This window comes from Pelophylax lessonae (genome assembly GCF_965119305.1).
Source record: "Pelophylax lessonae genome assembly, chromosome: 1".
Taxonomy (NCBI): domain Eukaryota; kingdom Metazoa; phylum Chordata; class Amphibia; order Anura; family Ranidae; genus Pelophylax; species Pelophylax lessonae.
In genome coordinates, this window is record NC_138768.1 from 475181116 (window position 1) to 475193963 (window position 12848).

The following is a 12848-nucleotide window of genomic DNA, read 5'->3' on the forward strand; positions in this document are numbered from 1 at the left end:
CGGGATTGCCGCGGAGCGACTGAACTGGAAGTGTGCTCATGTCGTTTAGACCTGGAGCTAGACCTATGACCAGACTTTGATGAAGAATGCCGATGGGCTGAAGGAGAACGATCCTTTGATCCAGAAATAGGGCGTTGGTCAGACCTAAAAGGGCTAAATAGGGAAAGAAAAACACACTTAGGCTCCATTCCACCAGCCAACGCAAGCAGGTAAGGGTTAAGAAAACTAGCTCACCTGTTGCGCAGGGACTGGCCACCGGGGGGTGGTGAAGCATCCATTTGCAGATAGAAGCAAAAGCCTGCACAGGAAGAAAGTAAGCATACATGTACTGACTTTCGTCTCCACACCAACCCTTTTACCCCAAATGGCACCTGGATCAAAGCATGACTCACCGCTGAAGAGCAGAGAAACAGCACGGGGAAGCCACCGCAACGCCCGCAGACATCCCATTGTAAACAGGAATGACAGCTGCTTAAATCTCCCGGGCGCCGCAAAGCCACGCCCCAAACGACGCAATATCGTCATAGGAGATCGGGAGCGATGCGCGCGCATGCGCAGACGATACCAGGGCCAAGCCTCATCCTGGACAACCAATTGAAGGTCCAGCGAGGCAGGGGGAGGAGCCTAAGCGACGATCTGGAACGCAGGAGCGCTCCACCGCACAAACAGGAAATACAATGAAACCAAAAGAAAGTTTTATACTTTACCACCATGACGATAAACGAACAGTCTCAGGCCTGGATGAATTCATGCGTGTGTGACAGGGCACCAGGGCCTATCCGCTCAATAGCAAGGACGTATTGGCCATCAATGCAGCCCACCTCTCATTCAGGATTTACGGCATCTTCAGCATTTTAAAATAATATTGCCCGGGTCCACCCGATAAATATCGAGATTGCTGGACATAAAACAGGAGGCATCTGACATCAACAAGGTCCACACGCCACCAGCTCGCCTGAAACCGATAGACGTCCTATAAGGTAAGACTTCCTTCTCGCAGGAGGAGGACGAAAAAGGAACACGGCTCCTGGTAAGGAGCAAAGATTTATGGGAGTGGGGTCCTATAGGGTAGGAGAGGAGGCGGAGCCTACCCATACGTGTGCTGCCATGGAGTCTGTCAGGAAATATGTTGCCTACTTTATATCTTTCTGTTGTCTCAGTTTTTTCAAGGATAAAAGATGGACTTAGCAGTATTGTGCCCAAAAACAATCCTTAAAGGAGAAGTATTGCCAAAGCTATTTTGGCTGTACTTCTCCTATGGATCACAGGAGTGCAATTCGCTTTGCACTCCTGTGACCCGTTTTCAGAAGAGAGCGGGATGAAGTATGCTCTCTGCTGATGTCACAGAAGTCAGTCCAGGCACCGCGTCATCACGACAATGGAAGTTAGGATCCACCAGGTGCCTGGACCGACACCTGACACCCTAGCCGCTGAGAGCCTGATATGGCTGCTTCCCGCCCCTTCACAGCCCAGCTCTCCAGTGAGTGAGGAGGAAGCAGAGCAGAGAGCTGTGACTGACAGGCAGCAGCTCTCTGCTCGGGGAGTTGTCAGAACCGAGCGATCGGCTGTGTTTCGATCGCTCGGTTCTCAGTGTAGTGGCGCCAGGGAACAGATGCAGCATGGACCGATGCTGCATCCACCCAGGTAAGTATAAATGGGGAAAAACAACAAAGCCATACTTCTCTTTTAAAAGTGGTGACTGCAAGGCAGGGTGATAGAAGGTGAGTTTTTACAGTTCAGGTGCTTCTGCCCTGTCATATGAATTACTACTGACATTTTAACAGTTAGGCTCTTTGGTACGGTTGTCCTGAGGAACCTTGAGGCTTTGGCTCTATACGCTCTGAATGTTGAAAGTTATAATGAGCCTCAGAGAACTTTTTTATGTGTGATTACACTCTGTATATGTATCAATGCCTCAAGGGCAATATGTGAGCTATGTTTTATAATGCAAACTGTATTATTGTTGAAAACTATTTAATAAAAATCATTAAAAATAAAAGTGGTCACTGCATTCGTTTTTTTGTTTTTTCCCTTTTTATTTACCTGGTCATCTGGACAGTAACACACTCCCTGTCTTAGGGTGTCTGCATTCTGGCTGAAGTAGTAAAGTAGAAACCTTTAGACAGCAGCTTTGTCAGTCTGCGGAGAGGGTAGTAGAAGACTAGCAGATTTAGATGGGCCTGACTAACAAATTGAAGTCAAATTTTAGCTAACACTTTATAAGCAGTTAAAGCAACCATTTGCTTTCCTTCTGGGATAAAGGTTTTACATAAATGAAAAAAGCTGATCCTTGCAAGCATCCCTGTCAGTTTTTAATGGTTTGTCTCAACCCTCTCACTGCTACTTTGCCTGGAAAGCTAGTTAAAAAATAGGTGAACTTACCTTTGCTATTGACAAAATGTTGCATTCATTAGCTATCTCATAACTCAAAAATAATGTGGCAACTGCCTTCTAAAACATTGTTAATAAATTGTACTCCAGTCTTTTAATTGCCTCTGTGCTTATATTTTTTATGCCAATTAGGTAAATGAATTGGAAAGGAGGGGAAGCTGAGATACCATTTTTTTACATTTTTTGGGGGGGGGGGGGGGTTCCCCATTGACGTCTATATCAGACCCTCCTCTAGAATATGATTCTGGTATAGATAAGGCCCCTTTCACACTTGTGCGACTTCAAAGTCGCGCGATTTACCGCGATTTTGCCACAACTTTTGCTGCGATTTTGGCTGGGCTTGAATGTCTTTGGCCTCAAAATCGTGCCAAAGTAGTGCAGGGACTACTTTGAAGTCGGTGCGACTTCAAGTCGCACTGATATGAATGGGGCTCATTAAAAATAATGGAAAACGACTTGTCATGGGATTTTGAAGGTCCAAAATTGCGGGACAAGTCGCACTAGTGTGAAAAGGGCCTAAAGGAGATCCCTAGTTGCTTTGTTTACAAACAATGCAAACAGAAGCTGTCATTTTCCTGGAAATGTAAACACGCTTTTTTCTTTTTACAGCCCATTCAGACTGGCGCGATCCGACTTCGGCGCAACTTGCAGGGACTTCACATAATGGAAATCTATGCAAGTCGCTCCCAGGTCGCCCCAAAGTAGTACAGGACCCTTTTCCTAAGTCGGAGCGACTTGTGTCGCTCCAATTAGAACGGGTCCTGTGCTAATCAATGGCGAGCGACCGAGCACGATTTGTCAGGCTGACAAGTCGCCTGACAAGTCGCGCTAGTCTGAATGGGGTCTTAAAGTGTTGCTGCAGTAGGACGTACCAATTCACAGGCAGAGTAAAGGCATCACCCAGTCATGTTATTTAATGTAATTTTGCAATTTTAATTTCAATTAATTTACGTGTTCCTAAATTCTCTAATCCCTGCTAAATGAATTTAAAAAAGAATGCTTTGCTTTGGTATATATTATGTCCCCCATGGCAGTTCCCAGCCTCCCATACTATTTTTTTGGTGAGCTAGCATTTTAGCATGGTCTTTGTTGTTTTTTAACATCCAAAAACCATTGACTTTAATAGGGTTTGCATTCGAGACCCGCCCCGGGCTCCTCCCCCTTGTCAAGTGCCCCTATAGCAAGCCATCTGCTATGGAGGTACTATGCGGGCTCGACCCCAAGCCAGGCTCTGTGTGTCTATTGGCCCCATCCCCTGCACTCTGCTCACTGGCTGTAATTGACAGCAGCAGAAGCCAATGGCTTCCACTGCTGCCTCTGTCCAAAGAGGAGAGAGAGAGCGGAGAGAGTTGCTGTTCTCAGGCACAGCATTGGATTAATATCAGGTTCAGGTAAGTATAAGGCAGGTAATAGATGATGCAGTTTTATTTCCTGCAACCACAGGCAGTGGGGATGTGGGGAGCTGTATCTGCCGGGAGAACACAGTGAATATTGCTAGCGGCTATAGCTCATGGCAATTATCGCATGTAAAAATCCGGCGTGCTGGTTGTCCCCAAGTCAATCAATGGATCAACTTGGGAACAAACAGCCTGCCCATAGATGTTTCAAATCTCAGCCAGTCCATGCTGAACAGAGAATGCATTAAGGTAACAAAAAAAAAAAAATTAGCTTTAAGAACCACTTTAACATTTATTTTTACTCTTAACAATAGTAAATAAGAACAAACTGTATGTACAAATCATCTATGTTCCCTCTAAGCATGGCTCCAATATATGTATGCATTTAATTCAATTACAAACTCAACTCACCTCCTGTCAATCATCTGGTAGCATCTCTTCAGCCATCCTAACCCAGGCATTCTTCTTCGAGGTGTGGCACCATTTAAGTAAATAATCATGTAATCCTCTGCCACCAGCAACTCCAGACTGCTAATAACATAACTGCCAAAAACAAATAAATGTAATTAGATAAAGTCTGAAGAAAGGACTTTTGACTTTATTGCCACTGCACGTTTGTTATGTGAAAGGATAAATACAAAATTTTGGCACCCTTGGACAAAACATATGCTTACCTTTCACTTTTAGGTGCCTCTTCCACTTCCCACAGCCACAAGAACTTCTGGGTTTTACCCAGACTTGTATAAAGTACTCAAAATTTCTACTTGAGTAAAAGTACAAGTGCTCGATCAAAAAATTACTTGAGTAGAAGTGGAAGTGCTCGCAGAAAAAGTTACTTAAGTAGAAGTACTAAAGTATTCAACATTTTTTTTTACTTAAGTATTGCAAGTAGTTTTTTCAAAAAATTTGCTACTTAAGTACTAAAAGTAAAAAGTACCAGTAGTTTTGAAAAAAAATTTCTACTCAAGTACTAAAAGTAGAAGTACAAGTACTGTGTTATGTAGTTATTAAAGAAATAAGTCAAAAGTTTGAACATCATATTGTTTTTATTATTTCAAATGATTTATTCAAATGATTAACCTGTGTTTGTTAGTAGTTTCTTGATGCACTTTAAGCGCTGTAGCACAATTTATTTGTTTGTTTCATATTTTCTTTTTATTGGAAAGATTTGGTATAGCAGCTTTTATTATACACAGCCTTTATTTTCGTATGCGCTGATTTACAAATGACATTATACACATTTTTTTGAGCTTTATGCAACCTGCCATCTACTGTTCTGGCAGTGGTAATTTTTTTAAAAGTAACGAGTAACTATGCAGCACAAAAAAAAAATACTTGAGTAGAAGTATCGAAATCATCGAAAAAATGTAGTGAAGTAAAAGTAGAAGTAGGAGAAAAAAATTCTACTCTAGGAAAGTACAGATACCGCATTTCGGTACTTAAGTACAGTACTTAAGTAGTTCTACTTCGTTACTATACATCTCTGGTTTTACCTAGTGTATCCTGGCCATGTCATATAAATGAATTCTATATTTAAAGGGTTAGTTCAACTTTACCAAAAACTGCCTATGCAGGTGAGGGGGTGCATGTATATAAAAACAAATTGTGCAAATCTGACTAACATTGGACACCTATTACAAGTGTAGGCCTTTTATGTACCACCTGAAGCTTCACCAAAAAACTCCCAGAAATGATAACATCTCATCCTGCCTTGTTGCTAAGGCTGGCCATACACTATACAATTTTCTTATTCAATTTCCTTTAGATTTACCTTAAACTATGTAGTGCAAGGGCCTGCCTGACTGCATACAAATTAAAAGTGTTTAGGTTTGACCCTATATTACATGGTTTTGGTAAATCTAAAGGAAAGTTGAACAAGAAAATTGTATAGTGTATGGCCAGCCTAAGATATTCCCAGCCATTACTGCCCTGCAGAGGCGGCTCTCTAATTAGGCAAATTAGGCAGTTGCCTCAGGCCTCGCACTCACAGGGGCCTCGCGGCCGCCTAATTTGCCAGTTAAAGAGTTGCCTCTGAGGCTGGCAGCAGGGATCTCCCTGCCATCAGCACAATCCTGACTCCGAGACCGAGTCCCGGCCGATCTGTAAGCAGGAGAATCCGGGCTGTGATCAGGAGCAGCTCATGAATGGGAGCTCACTGACATCTCCGGATCACAGCCAAATACTGAAGTCGCGGTGGTGACACTTCCCCCTCCCTCACAGACCACAGACGGGGGAGGAGAGAGATCTGCTGCCTGCTTCTGCTCCTCCTCCCGACCTCTCCACCTGTGCTTGCCCCACACTCCCCGACAGTTTTCTCCTCAGAAGATGATGTGTGGGCGGGAAGATTGAAAACCAGGAAGAAGAAGAGGAAAGCTGGCACCTGATCCTTTCATCCATCCATCCATCCATCCCTTCCAGTGAGTACTCTGATCTAAGGGGCACCCTTCCTCCATCTCTTTCCATTCCTTTCTTTCTCCCTCCCCTCCTTTCTTTCTCTTTTCCGTCTGTCCCCCTATCTATCCATCTGTCCCCCTATCTATCCATCTGTACCCCTATCTGTCCGTCTGTCCCCCTATCTGTCCGTCTGTCCCCCTATCTGTCCGTCTGTCCCCCATATCTGTCCATCTGTCCCCCTATTTGTCCATCTCTCCCCCTGTCCATCTCTCCCCCTATCTGTCCATCTGTCCCCCTATCTGTCCGTCTGTCCCCCTATTTGTCCGTCTGTCCCCCTATCTGTCAGTCTGTTCCCCTATCTGTCCGTCTGTCCCCCTATTTGTCCGTCTGTCCCCCTATTTGTCCGTCTGTCTCCCTATCTGTCCGTCTGTCTCCCTATCTGTCCGTCTGTCTCCCTATCTGTCCGTCTGTCCCCCTATTTGTCCGTCTGTCTCCCTATCTGTCCGTCTGTCTCCCTATCTGTCCGTCTGTCCCCCTATCTGTCCGTCTGTCCCCCTATTTGTCCATCTGTCCCCCTATTTGTCCGTCTGTCTCCCTATCTGTCCGTCTGTCTCCCTATTTGTCCATCTGTCTCCCTATCTGTCCGTCTGTCTCCCTATCTGTCCGTCTGTCCCTCTATCTGTCCGTCTGTCCTCCTATTTGTCCGTCTGTCTCCCTATTTGTCCGTCTGTCTCCCTATCTGTCCGTCTGTCTCCCTATTTGTCCGTCTGTCCCCCTATTTGTCCGTCCGTCTGTCCCCCTATCTGTCCATCTGTCCCCCTATTTGTCTGTCTGTCTCCCGATCTGTCCATCTGTCCCCCTATTTGTCCGTCTGTCTCCCTATTTGTCCGTCTGTCTCCCTATCTGTCCGTCTGTCCCCCTATCTGTCCGTCTGTCCCCCTATCTGTCCATCTGTCCCCCTATCTGTCCGTCTGTGCCCCTATTTGTCCGTCTGTCCCCCTATTTGTCCGTCTGTCTCGCCTGTCCCCCTATCTGTCCATCTGTCTCCCTATCTGTCAGTCTGTCCCCCTATTTGTCAGTCTGTTCCCCTATCTGTCCATCTGTCCCCCTATCTGTCCGTCTGTCTCCCTATCTGTCCGTCTGTCTCCCTATCTGTCCGTCTGTCCCCCTATCTGTCCGTCTGTCCCCCTATCTGTCCGTCTGTCCCCCTATTTGTCCGTCTGTCTCCCTATCTGTCCCCCTGGCCGTCTGTCTGTCCCACTGGCCGTCTGTCTGTCCCCTTGTCCGTCTGTCCCCCTGTCTCCCTCTCTGTCCCCCTGGCCGTCTGTCTGTCCCACTGGCCGTCCCCCTGTCCGTCCGTCCCCCTGTCCCTGTCTGTCCGTCCCCCCTGTCTGTCCCCCCTGTCCGTCTGTCCCCCCTGTCCGTCTGTCCCCCCTGTCCGTCTGTCCCCCCTGTCCGTCTGCCCCCCCTGTTTGTCTGTCTGTCCCCCTGTCTGTCTGTCCCCCTGTCTTTCCCCCGTCTGTCCCCCTGTCTGTCACCCTGTCTCCCTGTCTGTCCCCCTGTCCGTCCCCCTCATGCGAGTACAAATCCTTCTTTTTTATTGCTATACAGACCAGGATCCCCCAGTTTCACTCTAGTTTTCCTCTACCCATCCCTCATCATCTTCACACTCCCCCCTTTTTACTCCCTCCTCCTTCTCCCCAACCCCATGGTTCCCAGTCCCATCCCTCTCCTATTCATCCCATGTGATTGCCACAGTACACATCCCACCCACACAAGCAGCAGTAATCAGCCTCTGGGTTCTTCCTTAAAGAAGAACTTCTTTCCCCTATAGGTAAGCCTATAATAAGGCTTACCTATAGGTAGTGTAAATATCTCCTAAACTTGTACCGTTTAGGAGATATTTACCTTACATGCAGCCAGTGACGTCACTGGCGCATGCGCTCTGAAGGAACGGCCGCTGGTGCCGTTCCTTCAGAGTCCCATGCCGTGGCCGTCGGCTCCCGCACGCGATGGCCGGATGCCGCGAACCCGGAAGACGGGCGACTGAACATGTCGCCCGTCATACAGGTGAGTGAGCAGCACGGCGGGGGCTCGTTGTAAGGTAAGTATTTCATAATGAGCTAGTATGCGATGCATACTAGCTCATTATGGGTTTGTCTTTCAGGTTGTAAAAAAAAAAAAAAAAAGTTAAACGAGTTTACAACCCTATTTAACCTCTGCAAAGGGGGTGTCTAAATTCTGCCTAAAGCCTCACAAAGCCTAGAGCCGCCTCTGGCAGCCCTGCCCCCACCATTACTGGAGCAAGCTTCCAGACCTCCACACGTGCCACGATTTCCACTGTTTCAGAGAGAGCACATGCAAAGGGGTTTGATATAGTGTCTAAGCAACATCCTAGCAACTAGGCACAATAGGATGATGATATCTCTGGGTGATTTTCAGTCAGCCTTCGTGTGGTACATGACTAGCCTACACCTATAGCAAGGGAATTATTTAACTTTGGTCAAAGCTGCACAGTTTGATTTTATTTACAGGTGCCCCTACCTGCATAGGCAGTTTTTGGTAAAAGTGGACTAACCCTTTAAACTCCTCCAGGATGCGCTGTCACCGATCAAGCATAGATTCTATTTTGTTCCCTGAACTACAGAAGACTTTTGCTGACTCTTGTGCCTAGCACCCCTGCATTTGCAGTCTCTTCAGGTTCTGCCGCAACCTCACTGTGCTTGCAGCCTCTGCTGCATCCCTGCTGTCCCAGTGCCCCTGGCCTCTCTCACCTGCCAGTTTCTCATTACTCAGCACCTATTTACCTCCACATCTGTGAATACCCATTGAATGGATTGGGGGTAGCCTGCAGACAAACCTAAACACCTATGGGGACATCCTTGAAAAAAAACCAGTAGCTACCTTTTAGACTAAAATCCAAGGAGTTTTGACAGCCACCTAGGAGAGCATGGTCTACATCATGGCTGTGGCAGGATGCTTGTGGCCGGTTTGCACCCTTCCCTGGTGCCTCTTAGCTACTGCTAAACCTCTGAAAGCCTTGTCTAACAAATTGGAAGCACAGCAGGCTGTGCAAGAACACCTGGTATACTGCTTGCCGGATTTAGATTCTTATCTAGACTACCTGTAAGCCTCCCTGGGTGCTCTGAGTCGGACCACCTCTGTGTAGGTACAACCCAAGTAGGCACACACAATATAAATGCATTTCTTGGTTCCATATCTTTAGCCTTTTATGGAAATCATGTGGTGTACCGGGCGTATTGCTTGATATTCTTTGTCTGCTCCCTACAAGTCTCAATTGACTAATCCGAGGGTACCGGATTCAACACCCCCTCCTAGGGTTGGCCCCTGGCAATCGACCCCTGTGGTCTATCCAGGTGCTCTAGCCTCCTCACGTGGCTCTCTCGGGCTGCTTGCGGCATTGGTTGGGTGATCGGTGTCCAGAATTCACAGTTCCCCTAAATAATTCTATGTAACTTGGTGAGCATGAAAACTGTTCTTAAATGTGTTGTGAATATAAATATGATGCACTGTTTATAAATTATGTATAAATTTTGTATTTATTATGTTCTAATTATTGTATTTTTTCCTTGTAATAGTCCACCTGGGATGTCAAGTGGTCTTTGAAAAAGCTATATTGCGAAATGCGTCAGACCCGTCCCTACTTGGTTGAGACTACAGTGATTGCATTATGTATTTCGTGAGATCTGTATTATCTCCAGTCTAATGCTTTTTAATGGTGTCAAATTTTATCTGTTTAATAAAATGGTTATTAAATTAATTAATATGTATTTTTCAATTTGAATTCACACTCACCCAGTTAAGTGATCCTCCTTAACAATCCACCCCTCTTTTACTGGAAGAGCTGAGGCTTCCCTAGCCTCATGGTTTGGACCTCACTCTACCTATATTTTATTTATTCATTGTATTGGGATTGGAGGGTTACTCAATGAAGTGACGTTTCCAACAATTATTTCTCCTTGTAACGTGTATCTTTAGCCTTTTATATTGAAGCACAAACATTTTTTGTTTTTTTTTTCACACTGGAATTTAGGACTTTTTTATTTTAGAGTGTGCATTATTTCACTTTGTATTTTTGCCTTTTGGCACCAATCACAATATGAGACTATGAGACACTATGCACTTAATCTTCTTGCATAGAAGGACTAATTAGTACACTTAATAGTCCTGTCCTGGGAATATTACAAGCTTGGTTTTAGAAAGATTTAGTTTGAGGAAGTGTTATGACATCCATGTTGATATGTCAGTTAGTAAGTTAGTAATGCAAGAAGAGGCTTAAGGAGTGAGGTGAGGAGTAGAGCGATACATTTGGGTGTCATTGGTGTAAAGATAGTATTGGAAGAAGTAGGAGCCATGACCAAGAGAGGAAGTGTAGATACAGAAGAGAATGGGTGCAAGAACAGAGCCTTGGGGGACCCCTATAGAAAGAAGAAGTGGAGAGGAGGAGACAGGGTTGTAGATAACAGGCAAGAGCAGAATCTTGGAGGCCAAGGGAATGGAGTTTATTGAGGAGGAGCAGGTGGTCAACAGTATCAAAGGCTACAAAAAGGTTGAGTAGTAAAAGTATGAAGTAGTGACAGTTGGTGTTAGTAATGCATTAGTGAGTTTTAGTAGGGTAATTTCCATGGAGTGCTGCAAACGAAAGCCAGATTTTAAGAGGTAGACAAGGTTGTTTTTAGTGAGGTAGAATCTCAGACAGTTGTAGACTAAGCATTCTCAAAGTAAATGGGTGCAAGTTTTAGGTTGTTCAGGTTGGTGGGTTCCAATGTGGGCTTTTGAAGTATAGGGGTGACCTGTGCATGCTTTTAGAGGTAAGGGAAAGGTGCCAGTGGAGAGGGAGAGATTGAATATATTAACGAGAGAGCATAGGTTAGAAGTTGTTCCCTCACAATAAGAAATAAGTTATTCCTGTTTAAATCCCCATAGCTTTCACATGTATATAATCCAAGAGGTGCCAAAGGGGTGAGACTACATGTTAACACTAGAAATTTGGGATTAACTCTCTGTACACCGCTATACTGTAAAACATTTGTAGCAAACTTTGCAATAAAAAAAAAGGGACCACCATGTGGTCAAAGTTTGGTAACCTCTTCAGTAGTAGTAGGGTCAAAAGAGGAAAGTATTGAATGTGCTGTTAGACAAGGTATGTCAAGTGGGGAAGATATCTGTACAGTGGGGATGTCCTCAAAAATCCTGTTTCTGAAGTGATTGGCAATCTCTTGGGCAGAGAGTCAGTGGGTTGACGGTAATGGGGACAAAGTGGAGAGGTACTACACAACTAATTGCCTCCTGTCCTGACCCCTACCTGGATAATTGATTATTCTACTGCCCTTGCCTGATTAACTGATTATGTTACTGTTTGCTGCCAGCTCAGATTGCTAGCTTGGTGTCCAGTCAGCCACTAGCTTTCACTGATTCTGTTCAAACCATCTGTCTTGAACCTCACCACCTTGAAGCCATCTGAAATAATATGTGGCTTCCTCTCTGAGGGTGGCTGGGAAGTGCCCAGGTGGGCCCCCTTAGAAAAGTACCTTGCCCCTATATTGATTATTACAAGGACCTCTTATCCACAACCCTGGGGGTGACTCATCAGAATCTGGAAGCCCTTTTTAAAAATGGGCCCCCAGATACCGCCTCTCCCCATGGGGTAACCTCGTTTGCCCTAAGTTAAGTAAAGCAAAGCATGTTAGTATGACAAGAATTCTAAATTTCAAAAAATAGGACCAAATAGTTGTATAAAAGCACACAATTAAATTTGGAGGATTTTAAAGATGAAATAAACAAGTGCAATAACCATTGCATTCTGCTGGGTAACAAGCATAAAAGAGCAAAATTGGGGTTACATTCTATTTTATAAAAAAAAACAGGCCTTTAGGGTCTCGTGGATACTGGATATTTTTTCTGCTGCTCCCAGGGGGGTCTGGCATTTTTTTATGCCGCTAAACGCCCCTGCATGTTAACCTATATTCAGAGACAGGGGCATGTAGAGGCAGAAAAAAAATCCCACACCCACTGTGTCCAGAAGCAGTGCGTGTTAAATGCATGTAAACACGCCTAAACATGCCTAAATTGAAGCTAGGCGTGTTTAGCGTTTGAGTGCCAATTTATTTTAATGGCCAGAATGAAATTCATTAATGCCAAATTATTCTAGCCAATGAAATGAATTAATGCCCAAGCAATTGACATGCCTAAATGCATTGCACACAATTAAAAGCATCAAGAATTTTTTCAGCCAAAATGTTGCTGCCAGGAGGAAAGGAGTCTAGTAGAGTTAGCAAAATGTGCATGAGGTCAGATTTACAAGAAATGCAACAAGAAATGTAAGGTAGCAATTAGGGTGGCTAAATTAGAATAAAAATAAACACATTGCTAGAGCAAGTAAAACAAATTCTAACATTTTTAAAATCTATCAATAGTAAAAACTAAAGATTGACCGATTATCGGCAACACCGATATATCGAGGGTCGATATGCACTTTCCCCGATATATCAGAATCGGCCTTTGGATTTACCGATATTGCCAATATTTTTGTGACGTCATTGCATACGTTGCGCGCACGCGTTCTGCCTTCTAACACCGCTTCCCACGCCTGCGCGGCCCATACGTGACGCCATTTCACCCGGAGCTGCACGCATTCTCTGCCTT

The 12848-nt window shown here is 45.0% G+C and overlaps 1 protein-coding gene across 1 annotated transcript in view; it reads right to left on the reverse strand.

The window, feature by feature from the left end:
• Window positions 1-12848, reverse strand: part of ATCAY (ATCAY kinesin light chain interacting caytaxin) — a 161625-nt gene that overhangs the window by 136316 nt on the left and 12461 nt on the right. Inside the window, exon 6 of the mRNA XM_082257121.1 lies at window positions 4200-4331. Within this exon, the coding sequence (XP_082113247.1) occupies window positions 4200-4331 (132 nt within the window). The remainder of the gene's footprint in view (window positions 1-4199; window positions 4332-12848) is intronic.